The sequence below is a fragment of the Gavialis gangeticus genome, unplaced genomic scaffold (assembly GCF_001723915.1).
Source record: "Gavialis gangeticus isolate Ggan-Ray unplaced genomic scaffold, GavGan_comp1, whole genome shotgun sequence".
Lineage (NCBI taxonomy): Eukaryota > Metazoa > Chordata > Crocodylia > Gavialidae > Gavialis > Gavialis gangeticus.
In genome coordinates, this window is record NW_017729019.1 from 13,581,752 (window position 1) to 13,602,256 (window position 20,505).

General features: G+C 39.2%; 2 protein-coding genes across 2 annotated transcripts in view; one reads left to right on the plus strand and one right to left on the minus strand.

Annotated features, from left to right (window-relative positions):
• SYCP1 (synaptonemal complex protein 1) overlaps positions 1 to 12,872 on the plus strand; it is a 44,232-nt gene extending 31,360 nt beyond the window's left edge. The window contains exons 18-30 of the mRNA XM_019513761.1: positions 324 to 405; positions 2,590 to 2,652; positions 3,179 to 3,241; positions 5,121 to 5,183; positions 5,440 to 5,556; positions 7,722 to 7,832; positions 9,041 to 9,133; positions 9,964 to 10,038; positions 10,594 to 10,650; positions 10,762 to 10,935; positions 11,137 to 11,280; positions 11,916 to 12,002; positions 12,089 to 12,872. Coding sequence (XP_019369306.1) covers positions 324 to 405; positions 2,590 to 2,652; positions 3,179 to 3,241; positions 5,121 to 5,183; positions 5,440 to 5,556; positions 7,722 to 7,832; positions 9,041 to 9,133; positions 9,964 to 10,038; positions 10,594 to 10,650; positions 10,762 to 10,935; positions 11,137 to 11,280; positions 11,916 to 12,002; positions 12,089 to 12,232 — 1,273 coding nt within the window. The 3' untranslated portion in view covers positions 12,233 to 12,872. The remainder of the gene's footprint in view (positions 1 to 323; positions 406 to 2,589; positions 2,653 to 3,178; positions 3,242 to 5,120; positions 5,184 to 5,439; positions 5,557 to 7,721; positions 7,833 to 9,040; positions 9,134 to 9,963; positions 10,039 to 10,593; positions 10,651 to 10,761; positions 10,936 to 11,136; positions 11,281 to 11,915; positions 12,003 to 12,088) is intronic.
• An 89-nt stretch (positions 12,873 to 12,961) lies between these two features.
• Positions 12,962 to 18,608, minus strand: LOC109295332. The gene is made up of 3 exons (XM_019514120.1): positions 16,826 to 18,608; positions 15,584 to 15,748; positions 12,962 to 14,739 (listed from the first exon to the last, which is right to left on the minus strand). The coding sequence occupies exons 1-3, from the start codon at positions 17,412 to 17,414 to the stop codon at positions 14,495 to 14,497; spliced, it is 999 nt and encodes a 332-aa protein (XP_019369665.1). The 5' UTR covers positions 17,415 to 18,608; the 3' UTR covers positions 12,962 to 14,494.
• Between the last annotated feature and the right edge of the window lie 1,897 nt (positions 18,609 to 20,505).

Below are 20,505 nucleotides of genomic sequence, written 5' to 3' on the forward strand. Positions count from 1 at the left end.
GCTCAAGAAGTTAGCCGTGTTAGTCTGAAGGCAGGCAGAAGGCAGTCTATAAAGTACAAATCTATCCTAACTAAATCAGAGGTACTAAGCATTCGTAAGCAGTGGCATACCTCACTTACTTCATCAGATGCTATGAAGACTGCAAGAAGAAGAGCTAATAGAAAGCTGTGATAAAATACAAGGGGTACAAAAGGGAAAAGGAGGGGGCAAGAAAGAAACTCTATTAGCTGTGAACTAATGTAATATTTTTAGCAATAATGAAAGAAATGTACACTTATAAATGAAATATTTAGCAATGTTTTACTTGTTCATTTGGTATTTAGAAAGGAACTGGAGTCTATGAAGGAGAAAATGAAAACGAAAAGTGAAGAGATTAAACATAAACTGGATGAAAATGAAGAAAATGTATGGAATAAGTAATACTACACCTTATCATGAGAGAGCTGTTAATTGTAAATGTCAGCGCCAAAAAATATCCATAGGAAACAGGAAAATGCAGGAGACTGGAAAATGGAAAGTTAGAAGGTGTATAGATCATATAAGAAAGAATTCGTATTACTGTTAAACTGTAAATGATTTGGCACCTAGTCACTTAAGAAGCTGTTTCTCTCTCCTTGAATGATAGTGTTGTAAAAATCAGTAGGGGTGTATGAAACGGGCCGTATTCGATTCAGATTTGGCCCAAATTGGAGACAGCGATTTGATTAATTGATTCAGTTCACTGTCCCCGGTTCGATTCAGCCAAATCTGAATCTTAAGATTCGATGCTGATTGAGAGAAACAGCGATTCGGCCATAGACACAGCTTTAAATGTTTTTTCTACATACCTTGAGGTACCAGGCACGGCTCGTGAATGCTGCTATGCTAGGGCAGATGGAGTGCCCCGCAGGAGTGTGGGGGCCCCACCACGTGATTGGCGGTGAATCTGGAAGTGGATCGGAAGTACTTCTGGTCGACTTCCGGGTCCATCGGGAAGAGCACAGGGAGCCCCCATCCCCACACCTTCCTGGCTTGGTGATCGGCTGTGGGGGGACCCCCAGTGTTCCCCCAGACCCAGGAGGCACCAGTCAGCAAGCTGGGGGGGAGGTGGGGAGGAGGTGCGGGGGAGTTCTCCTGCGTGCTCCTCAGCAGACCTGGAAGTGAACCAGAAGTGCTTCTGGTCCACTTCTGGGTCTGCTGCCGACTGTGCTGGGGGGCCCCCCACGCTCTTGTGGGACATTCTATCTGCCCTACCATCTCAGCATTCATGGGCTGCCTGTTACCTTAAGGTATGTAGAAAAAAACATTTAAAGCTGTGTCTATGTCTGAATCACTGAATCTTTCTGATTCAATTCAGGGAGATTAAAGGGTCTCCTGATTAGATTCTGATTCGGAGATTCGGCCACCGAATTGGGCCGAGTCTCTGCCGAATCAAATCAGAGCCTGAAGCTTCAGACAGCCCTAGAAATCAGCTAAGGCCAGCCAACTGAGCTTCCTGGTAGGGGAACTAGTAGGAAGCATTTTCTGTGAGGGGACCACTATCCTAGAGGGGTTTTTTTTGTTTGTTTGTTTTTTTACCTTGATCCACTAGAAACCAGATTTGTTAACTTTCAGGCAAAAATAGAGATTATTTTTTTTTCCTTTGGCTATTTGGAAAAGGGCAGATGAGGAAGTTTGTTTCAGGGAATTTTGTTTCCCTGTATGCTTGTTTTGAGGGTTTTTTATTTCTTTTTTATGTTTTCCAATATGTATATATTTTTGGAGCATGTTGAATAGTCTGTTATGACATTTTACTGTGAAATTAAATTAGGTAAAGATACCCAGAGTAAAAGGTAGTTGCTTGCTTATATTTTACAGATGTAAATGAAGCCCAGAAGAAAGTTAACATAGGTTTTTTGGCATAACTATGGCCCCAGTCCTACACTATTATCATCAATAGGAACTTTGCCGTTAATTCAGATGGCAAGAGAATTTGCCTCTCTGTGGCTGTGTCTACACGTGCACTTAACTGTGGAGTAAGTTAATTAACTGCGGAGTGAAGCATTGCAGTCTACACATGCGTGCTGTTAGGCTGCAGTAAACTAATTAACGCTGCTGTAAGATAATATTGTCAGAGAAAGGACCATATTATGGCAGGGTAATTAACTGCAATTAAATGCACATGTAGATGCTGACCATGGGTATAAACTGCACCCAGTCTGCCCAGCCAGCAGGGGGCCAGATTCCTGCCTGCTGCCTTGCTACACAGCTCTCCACTTTCAGTACCCTTGTGCCACAGCCAACCCCTCCGCCGCGCGACACCGCCACCGCCTGGAGCCTGGGGCTGACCCCCCTCTCATGTCCCTGGCCCTGGCATAAATTGCTTCGTTCCAGCCCAAATTGCTATCTCAATTTGCACGTGTGGATGCTGTACCCGGGCGTAGTTGACTCCGGCTCAAACTGCCCTGGAGTTTATTGCTTTAAATTATTTGCACATGTATATGCACCCTGTGTGACAGACCAAGGATTCAAACATAGAAAAAAGGTGTGTGGGGGGAGAAACCTATAACATCAGTCAGTCAAGGTTTATGTTCCTATTTTAGCCAGATTTAAAAATCAATATATTTTCAGACTAGAAATATTGAAAGTGAAATTTCGAGAAAGGAAAAACAATTGAAGATGCTGGAAAATAAGGTATGACAATAAAATATTTTGTTACGGACTATGGAGAACTTCTGTTCCTTTTTAAAGATATAACCGCAATATCTCGCATCCAGTTTGCAAACAGAAAAGAGGTGATATTAACTCTTTCCCAGTGGCACTGCCCTGCTACTTTTATACTTTCTGGCAATAGATTAAGAAAATCATGATAGGCTTTATTGCTTAAAACCGTTTCAGCAAAGCTCATAAACACATGTTTAAATACTATTTGTTTCAGTGGAATTTGATGCATGGTTTAAGTGAACATAAGCTTAAGCATTTTGTTGACGAGGATTTGCATATATGCTTAAATGTTCTTTTCTGACTTGGGAGCATTCATATTTAGACTGAAATATAATGAGTGTATTCATACATTTAAATTTAACAATATGCTTAAGTATTTTGCTAAATTGAGCCCTATAAAATACATGCAACTGTACCTATGATATCAAATAAATTAACGACGTTCAAACAGAATTAAAAATATTGTAATTATTTTTGTTCAAATTTTATCTTTTAGTTTAATAACTTAAAGAAACAGCTTGAAAATAAAACTAAGTGCAATGAAGAGTTTCAGCAAGAGGTATGTACAATTGTTAGAAGTGGCAGAAACATAAAATTCAGGGCTTGTGTCAATATTGTTGTTTTATTTCTAGTAGAATTGTAAACTGGTGTGAAGTCTTTAAAGGTAGGTTTGAGATTTTTTTCTGTAATTTTCTTAGAAAAGTGGGGCTGGAAGGGACCTCGGGAAGTCATCTAGTACAACCCCCGCTGCTCAGTGCCAAAATATTCTAGTCAAGTGTCTGTCTAACCTGCTCTTGAAAACTTCCAAGGATCGAGATTCCACAACCTCTCTAGGTACCTTGTTGCAATGCTTAGCCACCCTTATAGAAAGTTCTTTCTAATATCCAACCTAAATTTTCCCTGCTGCAGTCAAGATTGTTGATCCTAGACCTTTACCCTATGGCCAGAGAAAATAGTTTTATCTCCATCCTCTTTATGACTACCCTTCATGTGTTTTGAAGACTGTAACCAAATCCGCCACTCACCCTCAGTCTTCTCCAAACCAAAAAAAAAAACAAGTTATTTCAGCCTTTCCTCGTAAGTCATGTTTCCCAGGCCTCCAGTTATTTTGGTCGCTCTCTGCCAGACACTTCCTCTGTCTGCATCTTTCTTGAAGTGAAGGCCCCTAAACTGGATACAGTACTTAAAATGAGGCCTTAGCAGTGCCAAATAGCGAGGACTATTTCTCTAGTTTATCAGGGTCATTCTGAATCCTAACCCAATCCTCCAGAGTGTCTGCAGCTCCATCCAACTTGGTGACATCAGCACGTTTACTAAGTCTGCACTCCGTCTCATCCTCCAAAGCATTAATAAAAATATTAAACAATACTGGACGCAAGACAGATCCCTGTGGAACCCTACTCAGTACCTCTTCCCAAGTAGGTACCAAGCCATTGATAACTACTCAGGGAGCACTATAAGCCAACCTCCAGTATATATACTCACCTTCTGTACTTTTATGAGGGGCAGGGTGAGCAGGGACAGTACCTACCACTAAATTCCCAATTATGGAGTTTTGCTAGGCATACATGTCAGCAGCAGAGAGGGGCAAGTAACAGCTACGTTAACCCCCATGCTGCTGGTCACCCTGCTGCCACCACCGACTCTGGATCCAGCACATGAGAAGCAGGTGAGTTTGACACATCTGTTTTAAATAAACATTTGAGTGATGTCACTTATCAATCAGTACAAGAATTAAAAATCTGAATCCAGAATGTCTGTTCGTGGGCTAGAAGCCCTGGGAATGATGTTTTTCAGAAAATCACAAGGATGCCCTTCTCTTTGTCACGGAAGGATTTACCTCCTTATGGGAAAACATCCTAAAACTTGTTTAATTCTTCGTCCATTCCCACAGGGCCTGTCTACCACCGTATCCGTTTTGGCCCTCCGAAGATGCCTTTGTAGTGTAGCCTGGGACCGTATTCATTTTTTCTTATATGCTCCACAGGACAAAAATGAGAGTGTGGTTCTGTCTTTTGTGCCTCAGGATGCTTATGTAAACCATATGTAGAGGTTTACACGTGGTCCAGAAAGAATAAGAACTGTTTTTAAGGTTCTTGACTGCTCCTGCTGCATGGAAGACACCTCTAGCCTCAAAGGCACTTTTTGAGACCTGGATTGTAAGCGTAAACATTTTTTTAAAAGTAGGATCAGTCTTTTCCCTAATTTTTCTGCAAAGACATTGCACAAGATGCAATCCCCTCCACCCCCCTGCAAAAAAACAAAACAAAACAACAAAACCCCAACCCTTTAAAGTGAGAGCTAAAGATTCTATTGCCTTGGCCCAGTTTGCTTTATGTGTTCTAATCTTAGCTGACAAGGCAACAAAGCAGTAGGTTAATAAAAACATGCAGAGGTGAAAATGCATAAAAGCTTAGTCTTCATTTTGATTTTAACAGAACAAGATGTTGAAAAAGAAAATAGCAGCAGAAAGTAAGCAATCCAGTAAATATGAAGGAAAGGTAGGTATATATTAAAACTTGTTGATAAAAGCAATAGGGAAAGATGTTAAGGGTTTAGAGCTTTTTTCTAAATTCCATTTAAATCAGTAAGATTACCTGCATCCTTAAAGTTTAACCAGTGATTCTCAGCAAGGGTGCCATTCAACATTAGTGCTGTTAAGTGTGCAAACTTCATAAGATAAACCATTTAAGGAGATTGTCTGCCTATTTATTTATCCTTTAATGAACAAGATAATTTTTTTTGTATTGTTAAAAGGTGAATAAGTTACAGTTAGAGCTGGAAAAGATAAATTGTCAATATAAGGAAACAGTTGACAGCTATCAAAAAGAACTTGAAGCAAAAAAAGCCACCAAAGAAAAACTTCTGGAAGAAGTAAGTGTTCCTAAATATTGCTATGATTTTGAATAATTTTTTTTCACTAGATAATTTACTTATTTTATTAGGTTCAGTAGGGCCAAATCCTAAACCCCATTATGTGAGTAGTCCCACTTATATTGATGGAACTGCTTGTGTGTATGAGAACCATTTGTGAGTAAAGCTTTTTATAATTGAGTCTCAGTGGGCGTGTCTACACATCGCCCTATGGTGATGTAGCGGTGTACTACATCACCATTTGGCACGCTATGGTGATGTAGCAATCACATGGGTCTACATGTAATCGCCAGCTATGTCGCCATAGCAGCATGCTGCTCGGCTATACCGCGCTGCTATGGCGATTGCGCCACCTGTATGCTACAGTATAGGCAGTTACTGAGCAGTGTTTTAGTACGTTTGCCAAAGAAGATTCCTGCAATCAGATCTATTAACAGTTCACAACCAAAAGTTCCAGTGTTTTTTGAACTGGGGGCATATACAAGCTCAGATTCCAAACACCTCTCTGCTCCCAAAAGATCTTAGTCTAATACAGGGATGAGCAAGATATGTCCTTCAAAATCATGTCATCCAGTTCATTGGGCTCCCCCTGGGTCCGTAAGTTCTTGGCAGCAGGGCAGCGGTGGCACTATTAATTGAGGGAGCTCCTGGAGCTGCAGGAATTAATGTTGTCACTGCCTGTCCTTCCACCAAACTCAGACCTGGGGGGAGCCCTGCAGACCAGACAGCTCTGCATCATGTGGCTCTGCATGCCACATCAGGACTGAAGACCAGCTCCTGCTGATCTGCGACCTGCAGGACTGATCTAATATATGCCTTCCTTCCGTACCCCACCTCTTTGCATGCCTCAATATATCCAGCACTGGGAAGAAACCAAGACAATATTCAGAATGAGACTTGAGAAAAGCATCAATTCATAGATCCGTAGACATTCGGGCTGGAAGGAACCCTGAAGGATCATAGAGTCCAGCCTCCTGCCCCAGGGGCAGGAAGTCAGCAGGGTTCATAGGATCCCAGCAAGATAAACATCCAAATGTCTCTTGAAGGCATTCAAAGTAGGTGCTTGAACCACCTCTGGCAGCAGTCTGTTCCAAACCTTGGGGGCTCGGACAGTAAAGAAATTCTTCCTTACGTCCAGCCTGAAACGGTCGTGGAGGAGTTTGTGACCGGTTGATCTTGCCATCCCTTGGGGTGCTCTGGTGAACAGACGTTCCCCCAGATCCGGGTGAGCACCACTGGTAGGTGGCCACCAGATCATAACTGAGCCTGTGCTTTTCCAGGCTGAAGAGTCCCATGGCTCTTCAGGTAGGCCGGGCAGTTTTCAGCCTACAGACCAGGTGAACCTGTCCAGTTAACAGTCCTGTCAGATTTGATGTCTCAGAATGAGACCCAGGTTCTGTATCTGGACCCAGTGTTCCTATACCTGCCTGCCTAGGTGTTGGCTGGATGATGGTTACAGAGAACCCAAGCATGAGATCCAGGTAACAAAGCTCAAAGATCATTAGCTCTTGTAGAATAAATTACCATTTTAGGAACCTCCACCTGGATTTTGTATCTAATTTTAGGCATCTAAGTTTGAAAAGTGTTCTGCTTTATTCCACATGAAGCTATAGTTTTAAATGTAAAACCATATAAAAAGACTTAATTGCTCAAGCTCTGTTTTGTTCTAATTGTAAGCAGCAGACTGAAATAAAATAAGGAAAGAAACATTTTAAAGTAATGTGTTTTGAAGTATGTTTCACATTTTCACAAAGAAGCCATGTATCTCTTAATTTCCATTCAGCATATTTAATATTACAAAAAAGGAATTTGCATTCCATCAGTACATTGATAATTATTGGAACAGTTTCATCATTTATTTAGACTGTTTAATTAAATAAATATTTTTCTTATTTGATAAAAGACTAAAATGAACACAGTAACTCCATTGGTAAAAAGCAGCACTTCTGTCACGTTTTCTTTGTGTATAATTTATTATTTGTTCTGACAGTCTAGTGCTTGGGTTTCCATTAGACCAAACATATTTCCTTTCTGTGCTGAAACTAGCAGCTTGTTTCTAAGGCACACAAAATATTCTGTTATGAAGTATGTATATAGAAAAGGGGTTTTGTTAGCATACGACTCTCATTGCTTGCAGTTTAGAAGATAAACTGTGTTATTAATAGGTAGAAAAGCTGAGGTTATTAGCTGATGAAGCGGTGACAATGCAGAAAGAATCTGATATTCGCTGTCAGCACAAGATAGCTGAAATGGTAGCACTTATGGAAAAGCACAAGGTAAAGAGATTTTGTTTTTAATTTTACATTGTGTGACCCCATGCCTGGAGTCAGTAAACACTGCACCAACCTAGAATGTCAGGAACTAGGACGCCTGGCTTTATAATAAAGGGTTTAGATCAATGAAACATGTACGCTGGTGTATTCAGCAGTATGCTAGTGTAAAAAACTGGTGGACGTATGGCATAAAACTAAACTGGAATAACTGCATGGAGTCCAGTGTAGGGTTACCCAGAAAGACTTGGAGGAAAACCCTAACGGTGCAAATTACACTGGTTTATTTTTGTCTTTCCCCAGGATAGTTGTTTGCTAAACACAAACAGCCTAGTCCTCGTTTCCCAGGGCAGTGGTGAGACACTGTAATAGCGTCTGCTGTCCTGGACTGTTATACGTTTGCCTGTGTCTGATCCTGGTATAATTTACATTTGTGCACAACTCCATTGAAAAATCTCACCAATATTCTGTGACCTAGGAAAAGCCAGCTGAAGATATGCTCAGTTTTTAACATTTAACAAGAAGCTCACCCCCAATGACAATAACTTATTTTTCCAAGATCTAACTTCAAAGTAGACAACATAAATTATAACACTAACTGTAATAGCAGCATCTGGCAACTTCACATACTGTTATAGGGAAGATGTAAAGGAGATGTCCCTATTTTGCAGATGTTTTTGGGACTATAAATTTTGGGATGTCACATTTTCTGCAGAACAGAACATGGATATTAGGAGGTAATTTGACTTTTGAGTGTTCAGTGTCTGTTCTAAGAGATGGATGTTGAAAGGATTTTCTGATATTTGCCATCTGATATTTGATTGCAGGTTCTATCTTTTGGTGTTAATGTTGGCCTGCTCTCTTAAGGACCCTATTTCTCAGTGGCCTTGAGCTGTATACTTTAAGATAATTTAATGATGTTTCCTTGGCATTCTTCTTTAGTAGATATTTTCACAAATAGAACTTGCTACAATGTGACCAGCCTTTGCACACAGGTACATTTGATTCCTTAATGTGGGAAGTGACCCTTAGTAAATAGTACTGTACAGCAGATGTGCAAGAGGTGTCTATGGAAGGAAAGATGGGTCTCTCTGAAGCGTGAAAGTAGTTTTATCTTTGTTTTGCAACATCTGAACCGAAAGGAAATCCTAGATAATTTTAAAGCATCATTTTTATTTATTTCATATATTCATATGACCGTCTCTTTCATGCAGCACCAATACGATAAAATGGTTGAAGAAAAAGACACGGAATTAAAATGCTTTAAGACAAAAGAACAGGAACAAACATCAACCAAAAGAACTTTGGTAAGATCTATATTTTAAAAAATGGATAACTGCAGAGAAAAGAAGAGGAGCAGTTGCTACCCTGGCACAGTATCACAAATAATAGCCTTTCTGTTTTTGTGAACAATTGTTTTCTTCTCTGTATTAGGCATATACATTTTGGGGGTGGTACATTTAGGTCAGCCCCCTAACTTCTGTGTAGTGTACTTGCTTATTGTTGTTTTTCATATCAGAGTTATAATACACAGTGTTTCAAATGAAGTTTAAGGTAAATTATTTTCACCTCTGTCTGGTTAGGTGACACCTCTTCTATAGAATAAATTATCTACTTTTTCATGTTTCTGTTAAAATATTATATTAAGAGAAAAAAAAGGCTTGGCTTGAACAGAATTGGACACATCATTCGATACATTTCTTAGTAGTGCTTGATTTCCTAAAAAACAACTAACTTTCAGGCTAGGGCTGCACTACCTTTACTATCGCCCTGTCCCTGAGTAGCCTCACTTTGAGGAAGCTGTAAGAGTAGTTGCCGCTTCAGAAGTGGCTGAGAGTATACTTCTACTTCCTCATCTGCCTGAAACTCAGTAAGTGACCCTTATGACATTTTCCTTTCAACAGGACTTGTTTGCAAGTATTTTTGTAGAAGGAGAATGACCCACTTGACATATTAATAGTGAATATTCATGTGCTTCAGATAGGATACTCTATTAGTTCAGTATATTCAATTTAATTATAGGACTATGAGTGACTGTGTCTGGAGGTACCCAGTACTCTTCTTTAAATATGTGTGTATATGTAACTATTACAATGAAATCATTTATATAGCTAATTTACAAGCTAATTATTGTTAGGAACATGAACTATCCTGTGTGAAAAGTGAAGTAGCATCTCTTAAGGAACAGCTTCAAGTGGAGATTGAAGAAAAGGTACATCTTACTGCATTCCATTCTATATTTCTCAACTTGGCCTTGCAGCTATAGCAGTGAAAAAGATCTAGGTTGATTCTTGGTTTCTTATTCTGTTTGCTTTTAAGTACTGTGTGTTACTCATTACTGGGCCGTGAAGGAGAGGTGCCAAAAGACTCTAGAACAGGGATGGTCAACCCACAGCCCATGGGCCAGAATCCAGCATCCCAAGGGCCAAAAACCTGGCAGCATGAGAGCAATGGCAGTGCCTGAAATAAACTTGTCACTATGTAAATCAAAAACAGGATACTGATTAAAAGTGTGCTATGTAGGTTCAGGCAGACAAGGTTCTTATGTAGGTTCAGTAACAGATCTATGTAAAAAGCTATAAGCAAGAAAAGCATATGCACATTTGTGTTTCTACATTTTAAATGTCTTCTGAGTTTTGACTAAATTTTGGATGGATCTCCATCCAAATATTTATTTATGACTGAATGCTGAACATGCATGCTATTTCATTACTGTGAATAATACACACGAGTAGAACATTTACTATTACATAACTCTTTTTAATAGGAGAAGCTTGCAAAAGTAAAAGAAAATGTGTTTCCTGAAAAAGAAAAAAATCACAAGGTATTTTTTATTTTGATTCCATAAATTAATTTGGAATTTATATTCATAGTCATATTATGCAATACAATTTAAGTTTCACACTAAATTTTTTAAATTTATTAATATTTTTAGAAAACACAAACTTCCCTTTTGGAGACTCCTAAAAGCAGCTTAAATCTTGACTCAGCTCGTTCAAAAAACACTTTAACCCACAATTTCACACCTGCTAATATGAACATTTTGGAAAACAAAGAGCTATCATCTTCCACACCAGCTAAAAGTATTTTGGGCACTCCATCATTAAAGGTTTGTTACTTATGGAACAGTAACCTAGATATTTTTACAGTGTGTGTATTTATTTAATTAATTTACTTTTCACTTTGTTAAAGGGCCAATGCTGCCATAATTATGTCTAGAAGTATTTTAAATTTTTGTTAAGTATAATTTAATTTACATTTTGTTGAGCATAATTTAAATGTAACATTTAAATATTTTATTTTTCCTTAGACATATACTGTGAAGACTCCCCCAAAATATAAGTTGCAAGGAGAAGGCCCAAGCCCACTGTTAGAAGGAGGCCTGAAGAAAAAGAGAAAAGTGGTTTTAGAGCTGGATACACAGTCAGATAGCTCAGAACACAATGACCTCTTGGTAAAGTTTTGAAAACTAAGCAGCATCTAGCGTTATTCTGTGCATTCTTTGTTGTATGGGAAAATATATGTATAGTAGATAGGATATCATATACCATACCCAATAAAAATATAACTGCATGTATTTTATGGGACTATAATGATAATATTTGGAATTGTCACTCTGTATTGGTGGGGGCCATCTTTTTGGCAGGCAGGCAGGCCACAAATTAGCTTTGCGCCCTCCAATGTCCTTCCCTCATTCTGCCTTCTGCTCCCTGCCCTGTGCTCCCAACCCAATCTCCTGCTTTGTTTTCTGCTTCTTGTTCTCTGCCACTGTGCTGCCTGTAACCCTCCCTGCTCTCCTGTGTGCTGCACAGAGGCATCCTGTGTCATTTGTGACGTGTGGCTACCCATGTCTTAAATGTACATAACTAAAAACTCTAGAATATGATCTGAGCAGCATTCTACAGAAACAACATACCTATTCATTACAGTTGTACTAAACTAATTTCCCTGAAGTTTTTGACAGAATTTTGTTTTTATCAACGAGGAGGCTCCATGGTAATATTTTAAACATTTTTATTAGACAATAACAATGACAAAAACCCAGTATATTTTATTATATCAGCGATTACCTTTTTTCCTTAATTTAAGAGCATTGTTGCTGAGGAACAAATGTTCAAAAAACTATATAAAGATTATCCTCAAGCTTCCCGCTTACATGGCATGACACCAAAAAAGGTATGTTTTTAGCTTTACTTCGAATCAGAATAAATTGCTTGACATATTCTAACAAAATTAATTGACTACTTTGCTTTTATTCTTAGGTATCAACCCCATCAACCCTAAAATCTCCTGGGTCTGCACTGAAACTTACAGCTATAAGAAAAATGCGAGAGGCTGGATGGACTGCAGTTTCTAGAGTGGACAGGAAAAAAAAAATGAAAGAAGCTGAAAAACTCTTTGCCTGAAATTTAAAATTGAGCAATGTCCTAGGATTATTCAGTTCATATAAACCTTAAAGTAGAAACCGATTAATCCTACACAATTAATACCTTGCCATTGACTTTCATGTAACTTTGTATGACCACAATTGTCCCCCAAAGACTTTCCACATGGCCAAAACTAGACAAGCCCAGAGGGAATATGGCTTGCTTTGTTTGTTTTGAAAATTAATAAAACCAAAAATAAGAGTTGTTCAGAGACATTTAAATAAACTCGGGTTTTATTTGTTTAATGTTTACTTTCCCTTTTTCAGCAGAATATCCATAAAAGGTTTTGTTTCATGATGTTTGAGATTGTTAAAATGCATCAGTTTTATTCAGCATTTTATTTTAACACAACTCTTACGTTTAATGGTTTTTTATATGTTGCGCGCACACACGCACACACCTTGTTGAACCATTCTTTTAGCGTAGCAGGTTTGTTTGCAGTTGTACGTGTTTCAGCATTTTGAACATTTAAGTGTTGAGCTTTTAACAAATACTGAGTTAGGTCTTACTACTTTTGCTTTCCTGGAGCCTAGCTTTATGCCAGATATGATATGTCAGTTTATTTTTTTCAGACTAATGAAATCTGAAAGCTGTATACTCAATAAACAGTTGATCAGAAGTGTGAGACTTTAGACTAAATGCTTACAAGATGCTATGCGATGAGCACGTGTAGGACCAAAACAGTCTTTAAACATGCTATTCACGCTCTGGTAACATGGAAATGTGGAAAGTATTAGAGAATAATAGCTTATTTAGTTAAAGCTTTGGTTTTTCTTTACTGAATTTGCAGAGTACCATAACGTACGTTGTTTAGTTTTTAATTCATCCTAGGTTCTCAAAAATAATATCTTCAGAGCCCAAAATAAAATTTAGGAAATTTACAGATAATCTCTGTGACACATAAGCATCAAGAACAATAAACATCTTGGGGTGAAACTCTGGCAAGTCAGTGGTAAAACCCCTATTCACTTCATTAACGCCTAGATTTCATTCTTTGTCTAGAAGTTACATTACTCCTGAGGCTGAAAACTTTGGTTACGGTGCATTTCCTATTAATCAGTAAAGCTAAATGTTATCGTTTTAGCGCTTCTAGTTGAAGCAGATAAAGATTTAAACAGAATGGGTTTTAAAAGATGTACAGATTAACTGCTGAAATTGTAAATGGAATGTAGTGGGTTCCCAGTTTCTGTGCGACTGGATGGTGCACAGAAAAAGAGTCCTTGGGGATAGTGCGCCACTACGGCGATCTAGCTGGGAAATCTAAACATGCACCGTGTGCGTGGCGCAGTAATTGCCCATAGTGCTCTGTGCTTTAGTACCACCAAAAGGAAGTTCTAAAGCATGGCGCTGTAGCAATGTCACCATATGGCAACATGTAGACAGACCCAGAATGTTGTGTTTTAGTCTAGTTTACAGCATGTGTTTTGAACAGATATATTAAAAGGCAAAGCACAGAACTACTTAAACTTCTCTAGACTCCAAGGAACAGTGCCTTCCCAGAGATCATTTGCACAGGTCTGTTTAACCTTTCCCAAAAACTTCAGATCATATTTTAGAATGGTGTACATCAGCTGTCACTCAAAAAAATCAATTCCCATCTTTCAGTCAGCTCTGGCATTGTGACTGATACAGGTTTTCAGGAGAAAGGGAACATCAGCAGGCTGGTGGGAGTTCACCCATTATTGACTTCAGCTGAGCCAGGATTTCATTTATGGGTCCAAGTGTCTTGTTGCTTGCTCCTGCATTTCAAGACGGCCAGCTCCCAGTTTTGAGTGCCTCTGCTGTTGACATTTTCAACCAAAGCAATAACCAAACTTGGGTATGTGGAAGCTTTATCCTTAATCAATATCCTAGGTATGGAATTGAATATAATTGCTGATCATTTCATCTATACCCCAGTTAAAGGTGCAATACGTTTCATACTTTTACTTCATTGAGGTTAAGAATTAAAATCCGTGACTATCCTACCCTATTAATTCATGTTTTTGTTGTATCACTAATACCAGGAATCGGAGCGCTTGCCTGCAGAGTTAGTTACGTGCCTTAATTTCCTGTTGCAAGTAAGGCTTCACATGAGAAACCGATGCCATCCTCAAGATAGACGGAGCATCTCTTACATAACAGAATATGTGCAAGTAGCATTATATTGATAGAAATATTGGGCATGAAACTGAGGCCATGATAACACATTACAGTGCTATTTGAGGATTTAAATTATAATCTGAGAATCTGTGCTGTGTATTAGGCATTGTCCCTACATTGAGAGTCTTGTGGTAGTGACGGGAAAGTTTCAAAGATATAGGAAAGGTCTTTTTCATCAAGTGAAAATTCAAGTTTGAACTGCCCAGATCTGGAACCCAAAGGTAAATAATCGGCTTGAACCTCATCATTGTCCAAAGCTGTCATGCTGGGGTTGTCAATTCTTGGTGCATCATACAATCCGCCTGAAATCACCAGTGTGTCATCTGGAGTGGTGTATATGTCAGCTGCAAAATTTCAGAAGTATTATTTAACATTGTTATAGGGAGATTTGCAGTACATCAAAAGACTAAAATCTTTGCTATGCAAAGAGATACTTATACTATGCATGTGTACTTCTATGGATGACATGCATGTATTAAAGTCAAAATTAAAATACAAACAACATTGTGTTCCAGGCACTAATCTAGATGGCATAGAATGCAAATGAAAAACAAACAAATCCATTATTTTATCATCTGTATGTTCTTCAGGTAGTACACATTTTCTGTTTCCAACAAACATATTTTTTATAAAATAACACACGTACAAGGAGTAGTTCCACAGAGCAGTGAAAGTATGCCAAATTCTTATGGGTGAATGCCATTTAGAAAGAGGGCGACAGTAATTGTAAAATTTCCCTGAATGTTTTTGCATGTATTAAAAGAGGACATTTTCTCATTTCCTTTGAAAATCTGACTCAGATATTTAGAGATGTTTACTACTGTTCATTCAACGTAGTTTAATTATAATACATAAGTACAATAACAAGTCCTATACAAGTTACTGATCAAATTATTCCCATTCCAAAAACTTGTCTTTCTAATTGTCCCCTACAGTTTTAATGATGAAAGAAGATGTGATTGCGATTCCTGCCTACAGGGTTACAGCACAGATGTGAATCAGCCTAGCTCCTACACTGCTTTACCGTGGCAGAAGATACAGCCCCTAAATTGTTATGTAGTGTTTGCATATGCTGTAGATTCTTCCACTAAAGTTTGGTGCATTTCTATACTGAAGGAAGTGATTCTGTTACTACACCTAGTTCTCAGTGTGTAGGTTTGAACATGTATGTTTGCATTTTATACAAACCTGTTTCAGAAGAGACGTCATGCAGTGGGTGGTGGGAATATTGCGCTTTTCTTTTCCTGTACTTAAGAAAGCTATACATGATAATGACGAGAACAGCAAATACAAAAATGCTGCTGAAACCAATGCTGAGAATGTCCTCTGAATTCTTCAGATGAAATCCTTCTGCTAAAATAAAATTTAGGAAATTTTCCTTTATTTCATAGCAAAAAAAAAGGTCAGTCTTTCCATTTCATTAAAGCAGCGTGGAAGGTGTTCATGAGCTAACTGTAAGGACAGACCAAGAATCTAATTTCTCCCTTGAAAAAAATGTTTTAAAATGAGGGCCCTAACTATTAAAGCACAGCTCAACAACAACACACCCAAACCACTGTTCAAATAATTAAAATCTTCTACCAGAGTCTGATCATTCTGTTACTACAATTGTTGTATGCTTTTAAGTGGTGTTTCAGTTTGGGTTTCAACTCGCCAGGTTTACAGGTTGAATATACAACATATGGTCAACATGTATAAAACCTGGGTGTGTAAATGTAGACAATTAAATCCATAGTTAGATGATTTTCAGCAGGGTTGAGGGCCAGGTCTGTTGCTTTTATAGGAAACAGGAGTCGAGGCAGGCCAGCCCTGTGGTAGTCAGGTCACTTTGACTCAAGGGTCAAAAACAGATTTACTGTATTTACCTAAATCTGGCGCTGATATTTGAACAATTTTGGCTGACATATTTATCTGCCTTCACTATATTGCCAGAGTAGATCTCCAGTTATTCTTTCTGCCTAGGTCTGCCTTTTCATTTGTAGCCTAATCTACTGGCCTGTTTCTGTCCCTGCTTCCTTCTCTTGTTTTATTTTTTATGTAATTTTAAAACTTTTGCTTTCTTTTTCATATACAGTTTTCTTTGCCTTCCAGGAAGACTCCCCGTCTTGTCCTCACCTCCATCATCTTCTATTCAACAACATGTTATAAGCTGACTGAGGAGTCCAGGGGAATCTATTGCATCTGACCTGAGTGCCAAGGGAGCAGACAAGAGGAATGCGAGTTGATGGGCTGTTCCCAGGACCTGTAGATCTGGTGGGGAAGGTGAGCATCTTTCAGGACACTGTCTAACTCTTGGCATGGTTGCAGGGAGACACTTGCTGTCTTTTTGTGCCTTATCTCCTATACTCTGTCCTTTACTCAAGTCAGGTGCTGCAAGTAGGGAGATGTTGCTTTAAAAAAAAAAAAAAAAAAATCAAATAATACACCTACTTGAAACCTGGGTTGTAGGAACTGAATCCAAAGCTTCACTGACATTTTGAGAATCAGCTGTAGGATGCAGAGCTGCTGGTTTTGGTGTTGTTGCTGATGTTGTGGGATTAGAATCTCCACTGGTCGTATGCTTTGTAAAATTATTAAATGGCAAGAGTGTAGATGACAGTGCTGTAACAGAACTAGATCTGGCAGTAGTATCTGACAGTCTGGTGATGTCTGCGTTAGTGGGATAAGGGAAGCTTTGTGCAAAGTGTGATGAAGGTCTTAAAGTAGATACACTAGTGATTGTGGTCACAGCAGTATCCCAGCTTGTTCTTGCTGTCTGCAGCGTAGTTATACGAACTCTCTTATCTGTAGTGGTGGCTGTTTCATTGTTTCTGGAAAAGACTGTATTTTCAGTTCCATGGAGGGTCTCTGCTCGCATGGTGTCATTCCCTGGGGGAGGATGATTTGTAACCTGACCAGAAAACATCACCACTGTGTGACAAGTCAAAAGGAGCCTGAAATACAGAAGCTGTGTTCTGCCCATCACAGGTTCTCTCTCCTCCTGTCCAGCTGGGGACTGAGCCTGCTGTGTGCAATACATAAACAAAGCATGACGATAAACTGCACAGCTCAGTGTGATGGTTCTGGCCTAGTTCCTACAGGTGTTTTACAGAAGGGTTGTAGAGACGGCTGGGGTTCGTTATACATACACTGTGACGCTCAGAAAAGTTAACACAAACTAACTAGAGGCGAGAATTTAAAGCATATGAAGCCCCAGTAGGGACACTCGCATTCAAAAGTAAAGTAGCTTGGGTTCATTTGATTAAGCTAATTGAAGCAAATAAAGGCATTTTTACATATGAACGAGAGCAACCACAGGAGTTTAATGTCCTTTAACTAGTGAGTTTTGCCTCTTTAGTTAGTCTGGTAATTCCTGTGTAGATATGCTCTTAGACTGAAGAAAGTGGAGGGCAGTGGGTGCTGCAGATATGTGCCTGGCCTTCTTGCCATTGTCACGTTCTCCTCAACTGCAGATGACAATCAAGCATATTATTTACATTAACTGGTTTATTTTATAAAAATATTGATCGTCCTCACAGATGCCGATTTGCCAGGACATGCTCATACGTCTCGAAGCTCTTGACATACCCATTTTTTAGCTTGGATTTCAGAACTAAAGTTTCTTCACAAACTATTTTCCCTAGGGCCAGTCTAATTTCAAATTTGCACTGAAACAATAAAGTTGTGACTTGAAAATGATTTAGTTAAATTAGTGTCAGTCTATGAGTGTATCAGCCTTTAGACACCTCTGGAAGATGTACAATTATCTGTTATGCTGCTGCTCATTCTAGTTGCGACTAAACCTGTGCTGCAATAGAAGAATTGTGATGCTTGTCAGCACCGTTCCCCGACTAGGGTAGACTGAGCGGTCACAACAAGTAATTTATTCATCAGCTGGTGCCTACTGGCCTGGGAGAAGATTACAGTTTTCTTAGTCTTGTTTGAACTTATTTGACAAATCATTTCAATGAATAATAGTGTATAGAAGGTGTATGAGAAGCTCTTCACAAGGACTCGGTACCCAGTACTGGAGCCGAGTTAATTTCAGCTGCACACCTAGGTCAAGTGGTATATTCCGTGCCTGACTGAGAGTTATATTAATTCAATCTCGGGTTTCTAGTGAAAATACTTGTATTTGTTAATCCAAAACTAGCTTTCTAAACATTTGTCACCATCTCTGCTTGTTAATTTGTTTGCTGTATTTGCAGGAAGCAGAACAGGGAGAACTAAACACAATTTAAGTAAAATCGGTTACAGATGTGAACAAATGTTAATTGGGGACTGTTTGCCAGTTCTACTGGTTACCATAGGTTCCTGTTACATTACTTAAATGCCAAGTGGTGTAATTTTTATTATTGTCGCCTACAAGCCTCTTTTAAGAATGAGAAATTGTAATATGAGCCATTGTTGCAAAATTATGAATCTGTAATTACATATAGTAATGATAATGTCAAAGTAGTCACAAAGCCAGTATTCTGGGCCTTCACCTAACTTAGTGCTATGATGCTGGTTGGCAGCCACCGTACTTAGTATCATGCTAGCATTATTGACCGTGACCCTGGGGTACTGCAGAGACATCTCAGCCAGCTCAGGTCCCCATTGTGTCCCCAGGTTTCTTTATCATTAACAGTCCTGTTCCAAGCAGCCTTTACTGTAAGCATAAAGCAGCTGAAGGTTTGCTTTTGTAAGCTCATTGCCTGTTGTGGGAGTAGCCTGTGCATTTCTGGTACTACAGAAGTTAGTCATTAGAATAAACTGGAGTTGGTACAAGAGCTGGTATGGCATTATAGATATTTTGTAGATCAGACCAACAACTTCTCTTGGTAACTAAAGGAACCCTAACCAACAAGTTAATTTGGTAATATATAATACATTCCTGAAACTTAACATTCCAGTGCAGACTAAACAAATCCAAGCACTCCCGGTTATGTTTTAACTGACTCGACACTACTGACCCAGATACTCCTGAACAGCCTTTTTAAAATCCTTTTGTTCTAAACTCCAGAGCAGAGAGCCCTAAGTACATGCAGAATATCAAGTCAGAATAAATATTCCCAAAACAACACTTCCCAGAACTCACCTAAACTGAGAAATGCAGCTATGCTCTAACCAGCAGGTAGCTGTTCTGCGCAAGGTAGCCACTACGTTACCGTGTTCCGGTTTATTCAGACTGTGGAGTATGCTCCCTGGAGGGCTGGGAAAACAGACGACTCTATGGTAACCAATGAAGTTGCACTGGAGTTTGAGATTAGTCAGAGGTAATGACTTTAGGGCTGGGCTCACCTTTCTGTGAAGTTAGCTGGGGAAGTTCCTCCCTTGGCAGCAGCTGCCATTCATCTAGTTTCACAGTGGCTTTAACAAGCAGTTTTTGCAGACCTTACAGACTATGTTAGACTTTTTAAATAAACGTACAAGGGAAAATCCCTTTAAATGTTTGCTCTGTGTGTGGTGTAGGTGTCAAAATCTCCTAAACAGCAATACTGGTTTATTGAACAGAAACATAAATGAAAGAAAAACTGCAGGTATGTACGACCACTTAGGACAAGCTGAGCTCAAACACAGTTACTACTCACTGTGACTTCTAAACACAAAAGTTCCAAAAAGATAAAATTACAGAAATGCAAGTAAATTAACAAAACAACAAAATGCACATACACAGCCGCCCTGCCACACTGGTTAGTGCTACAATCTCTAGGATCCAGGAATTGTTCCCTTCTTGTGAGCACCAATATTACACCTGATTTTTGACTGTCTGCTTTCTCAGCTAAACCAGATCACTTGGCTTTCTCTTTTTCTTTCATGTGTCCTAAGGTTTGCGCTGTGTGGAACAATATTTGTAGTGTAGAGTATTTTCCATCCCTAGACTTCCAGTTGCCTTTGAAGGAAATCTAGCAGCCAGGGATGCTGAGAGACAGTCCTGGCCCATGATACCTGTGTGGCCCTGGATTTCTAATTCTGAAGGGGCAATAAAATCTCTTTGTGACTTCCTGCTTGTCCCTGGGAAAGGGGTGTGTTCCTTCCAACACACATGCACTTGACCCAAGACAGGACAAATTCCACTAAGGCTCTCTAAGGTGTTGTGGAAGGAGAGGGGCAGATTGCAACCATCCTGAAAGTGGTGCATTGTGGCA